Genomic DNA, 5,048 nt, shown 5'->3' with positions numbered 1-5,048 from the left:
CTCCTCTTTGCCTGATGAATCTGCGGCTCTCTGAGTTGGTTCTTGTTCTGTTCCCAGTTCTGACCCGATCCAGACGGGTTAGCGGAGGGGCTGGTCTGAGCAGAACCAGCGGGTGCGGTGGGGGCGGGGCTTGTGCTCCTACCTTTGCCGATGACCAGGCCGCACTTATCAGCTGGGATTGTGTAGGTGACCTCCTGCAGCGGGCCGGGAGAGCCCATGGTCCAGTCGCCGCGACCTCTGACCCTGGAGCTCCGCAGGGCCGAGCCGAAGCCGTCTCGCTCCTGGACACAGGAACGGGATGAGGGGCGGTTCTGACCCGGTTCTGGCCTCGCCGGTTCTGGCCGAGCTTACCTGGGCCGTCTGGATGAGCTCGTTGATGAGGTGGACCGCGTGCTGGCAGCGGTCCGGCTGACCCATTACCATGGCAACGCGTTCGGGACTGATGCCGTCATCTGAACACAGCCGGGGTCAAAGGTCAGAACCGCTTCACTCAGCCGGGGGATGTTAAACATCAAATACAGAGAACCAGAACCAGAACCAGGCTAAAACTGAAAACTGATCAAGTATTGGAGCATTGATTATTACGGTCTGGAGGGGAGATTTTATGAAGGACTAAACAGTTCCGACCCGTTTCCAACGGTTCTCTGACCTGCTTTGAACTGAACTCTGACCCCGGCGTCGTTCTGGATCTTCTTGATCATCTCTCCGTTCCTCCCGATAACTATGCCAACGGCGAACCTCGGAACCGGAACCTGTGGACGGATTGGACCTGGGGTTAGCGAGGCATGGGGACGGTGGTCCGGTCCGGGTTCTGGAGCGTGGGTCGGGTCTTACGTCCAGACTGGTTCCGCCCAGCCGACCTCCGAAGTCGCTGCGTCCGGACCGAAAGTCCCCGTCCTTCTCCCGGATCACCTCCAGAACCAGCTCCTTGGCCGCCTGTGGATCGGAACCAGAACGGGGTTTAGCATGGAGGACTCCAGGTCCGCTCGTACCAGGATGGTTCTGGGCCCGGACAGAACCGCTGACCCAAAATCTAAACTCATCCCGATTCATGACTGCTGGAGCTTTTTGCTCCAACGGTGACCTTTGACCTCCTGCCACCTCATAAGGCCCGGGAACTGGGTCCGGACCCAGAACCGGATCTGTGTAGAGGTTCTGGTACCTGCACTTTGTAGGGATCTCCAGAGATGCGGAGCGGCTTGTCGGCGCCGGTCGGCAGCGGCCCGTCCTGGATCATCATCATCTTGACCCCAGCCCGCTCCTGGCAGAACCAGAACCAGAGGCTGAAGCCAGGCCCAGCAGAACCCGTCCCCCGGCGGTCCGGTTCGTCCTACCTGCAGCTGCTTGATGGTGTCGCCGCCGCGGCCGATCACCAGCCCCACCTTGCTGGCCGGGATCAGCATCTCCTGCACCGCGGCGCCGCCATCACCGTCGCCATGGAAACCTGGCCCATTCCGACACCGCTCCACGATCTGGACCAGCAGCCGCTTCGCCTGCCTGGACAGAACCAGAACCGTTACAGAGCCGGGTCCACAGGAACCAGACCCTGAGGAACCGGTTCTGGTCAGACCGGGTCAGCGCGCCGACACTCACTCGATGCTCTCTGGCGTTCCCGTCAGTGAACACGGCCGCTCCATCAGTCCTCCGCTGTCTGAGACACAAAGCAGCCATCAGCGGGTCAGAACCGGGTCAGAACTGGGTGCTGGGCAGGTTCTGGACTCACCTGAGGCGATCTGGATCTTACATCCCGACTCCAGCTGGATCCTGGTGATCTGCTCGCCGCCTCTGCCGATAACTGAGGAGCAACAAGCAGAGAGGTGAGTGGGCCGCCACCGACCAGAACCAGAACCTCAGGGTGATACTCACTGAAGCCCACCATCCGGTCCGGGACCTTGTACTCCTCTGTCATCACCCTGCATGCACACACACACACACACACACACACACACGCAGGATCTATAGCAATCTCAGCTCACACTGAGCACTATTAGCAAACAGAACATGGAGCTGAGAGCAGAGGATTATGGGAGCACTGCTGTGTGTGTGTGTGTGTGTGTGTGTGTGTGTGTGTGTGTNCACACACACACACGATGGATCTATAGCAATCTCAGCTCACACTGAGCACTATTAGCAAACAGAACATGGAGCTGAGAGCAGAGGATTATGGGAGCCCTGCTGTGTGTGTGTGTGTGTGTGTGTGTGTGTGTGTGATCAATAGCAGCTGCTCCTACCTCTGATGGCCCATGGCTGGAAGCTGGTTACCCACTGAGGAGAGAGAAGCTGCTGTTAGATCACGTCTACTGATCCGTCTCACTGACTACAAACAGGAACATGGTTGCTTCTGATAGGTCAAAGGTCACAGAACAGACCTAAAGTTCTCCCAACTGAGGAACACTGCAGACATTCTCCAGGTTCAGTAAAAGGTCCAGAAACTGTGCTAACATGCTAACGGTGCTATCTACTCTCTGGAGCCGGTCTGGACTTGTTCATACTGGTTAACATGCTAACGGTGCTAACATGCTAATGGTGCTAACTACTCTCTGGAGCAGGTCTGGACTTGTTCATACTGGTTAACATGCTAACAGTGCTAACATGCTAACGGTGCCATCTACTCTTTGGAGCCGGTCTGGACTTGTTCAATCAATCAATCAAATTGTATTTATATTGCACATTTCAGCAGCAAGGCATTTCAAGGTGCTTCACATAATTAAAAAACTAAATAAAAACAAAATAAAACATGCTAATGGTGATAACATGCTAACGGTGCAAACTGCACTCTGGTCCCGGTCTGGACTCGTTCCGGACCAGAGCGGATGTTTGCTCTAAACCGTGATGTGCCGCTGTTCGCTGTAGCCTAAGCCCCGCCCACACAGGAATGTTAAACAGAGTCCCTGTTGTCAGGAAGACGGTGTGTTAGGCGTTGTGCGGAAGGCTATATGGCCTTCTCCAATCACTATGTTTAGCACCACCTACAGGTCTGGAGGATTTATTCGAGTTGATCAATTAAATCGATAATCTGGACGTCCAGAAATGTCCAGAACGTTCATGAACCGTTACGACTTCAGAGCCAAAGATCTTCAGAAGCTGCCCAGCCAACAGCTGAGCTCAGGTTTGAGAAGCATCATGGAGGCCAAACATGAGGCGCGCTCCCTGGTCCGGCTCACCTCCGTCCTCCCCGGGTCGCTTCTGTCCAGAGTAGTACAGCGTGGACTCCACGCTTCCTGAGGAGCTGTTGAGGTGGGACATGGCTTCTCCCCCCATTTTCCCCACAATCTGAGGCAAAAAGAGAAAACTCAATTTATCATCGTTGAATGTATCAAACCTGGAGATTTTACATAAACACCAGCGTTTTCCAGACTCGGTACTTTAGGTACCAGCTGATTCCAAGAACCGATACTGAGAAATTATCAAGTTGGTACTTATCACAAAATGACTCTTGAAAACACACAAAAAAGTTACATTTGTATGTTTTACAAGTTTTTCTGAACATAACTAGCAAACATTAAGTTCCTGTCTGAGTCGCAGCTCTGCCCAGGAGGAAATCCAGCTGAAAAATGCTGAACTTGTTCTAAAAAACGTTTATCAGTTCTGTAGAACGCCGAGTCTGATAAAAACGGACCATAAAACTAGACCTGATCTGGGATATTCGGCCAGTCTGGCCAATATTTGGTGGTTAGCTGTGGCGGCTAACAGAGACGCACAGCCTTCACTGCTTCAGTTAAACATCCCATAATCCTATGCTGCATCGCTGTCACATGACCGTTGCCCCAGGTAGCCAATCGGAGGGCAAGGTGACAAAAACATGGAATCAGCGGATCAGGAAGCCAGAAGGACGATGGAGACGGTTTTAGTTTTCTGTTAAATATCGTCTGCTGCTGCCCAGTCGGCCATGTTTGTTTATTATAATAATAATACGTGACATTCAAGTTATTTAATTAACTTTAAATATGATAAACATAATTTATGAAATATTTAATATGTGAGGATTTAAAGAAATTGTTTTGATTTCTGGCTCAGAACTAAAAACCAAATCAGCATCATCAGGAACGTTTCTGTCGGCTTTGAAAACGTCCTCTTCCTTTCTGAGCAGACAGCCGACACACCAGCTCAGTATCGCCCCCTATGTGCCTGCAATGAAACTGCAGGTCTGAGTGGGAGGCTGCAACCCAACAGAACCAGAACCAGTCCGATTACAGTCAGCAGAGAGGAGAGGTTCTGATCCAGTAATTGATTGTTTTATGACGTTTTCCATGTTCAGATGATGGAAGTTTTAAATGGTTCCAGGTAACCTGCAGGGTAACGCTTTGTTGCTTGTTTTTAGAAAAATTAATCATTTTTTAAAAAAGTTATTTGAATTTGAAAGCGTCTCTGTTGCTTTGAGCGTTCGACTGGCTCCGATTTATCCTAAAAGACGTTTATAATAGATACGTCTATACTTTATGCATCTAAAGCCGGGAGAGCGGACCAATCACGCCGCTGGCGCCTCTGCCCGTTGCCTCGCGCGCTGCTTGGTCTCTGAAGTTTACCTCAGAGCAGATCACCTCCTTTCACTCAAACTGGACTCAGGCTGACCTGTATGGATATTTACATCAACCACTGTGAGGAATTATGTTTCTGTGGAGAAATCACGGTAGGAGTCTAAACCCGCCGCGTTAGCTCTGGTTGCGCAGCTCTACGTGAACCGCAGGAGTAACTTGTCACTTTCAGAGGAGCGGTGAGAATGATTTATATTTGTGAACAAATAATTATGCGGCGCTTCCATCTCAACTCGCTGCCCAGCGTGTGGCGCTGTCTGCCCTGTAAAGTTCATGTCTGTGTTCCCGGCTGGTCGGAGCGTTGGCGGCTAACGAACCTCATCATGCAGGTTCAGCCCGGTGAGGAGCTTCAGCGCTCTCCTCGGTCACACTTCATGCTGGTTTTATATTATTCTATTATTTTTAGTATTGTTATTATGCATCAAACCGTGTCGATGCTTTGTCCACTTAGTCAGAGTTAATGAGCGGAGGCCTGAGAAGCTCCTCCGATAAACTGGACCGACCAAAACGGTT

The 5,048-nt window shown here is 51.4% G+C and overlaps 1 protein-coding gene across 1 annotated transcript in view; it reads right to left on the bottom strand.

Moving 5' to 3' along the window:
• The window catches only part of LOC103129629 (far upstream element-binding protein 3-like), a 16,297-nt gene that overhangs the window by 8,515 nt on the left and 2,734 nt on the right, over positions 1-5,048 (bottom strand). Inside the window, exons 2-12 of the mRNA XM_007540795.2 lie at positions 3,165-3,273; positions 2,232-2,265; positions 1,867-1,913; positions 1,724-1,795; positions 1,594-1,651; positions 1,335-1,497; positions 1,163-1,261; positions 835-936; positions 650-752; positions 352-452; positions 143-281 (exon numbers count right to left, since the gene is read on the bottom strand). Of these exons, the coding sequence (XP_007540857.1) occupies positions 143-281; positions 352-452; positions 650-752; positions 835-936; positions 1,163-1,261; positions 1,335-1,497; positions 1,594-1,651; positions 1,724-1,795; positions 1,867-1,913; positions 2,232-2,265; positions 3,165-3,273 (1,027 nt within the window). The remainder of the gene's footprint in view (positions 1-142; positions 282-351; positions 453-649; positions 753-834; positions 937-1,162; positions 1,262-1,334; positions 1,498-1,593; positions 1,652-1,723; positions 1,796-1,866; positions 1,914-2,231; positions 2,266-3,164; positions 3,274-5,048) is intronic.

Source organism: Poecilia formosa, unplaced genomic scaffold, assembly GCF_000485575.1.
Source record: "Poecilia formosa unplaced genomic scaffold, Poecilia_formosa-5.1.2 Scaffold561, whole genome shotgun sequence".
In the NCBI taxonomy this organism is placed as follows: domain Eukaryota; kingdom Metazoa; phylum Chordata; class Actinopteri; order Cyprinodontiformes; family Poeciliidae; genus Poecilia; species Poecilia formosa.
This window is presented reverse-complemented; position numbering and strand designations above follow the sequence as displayed.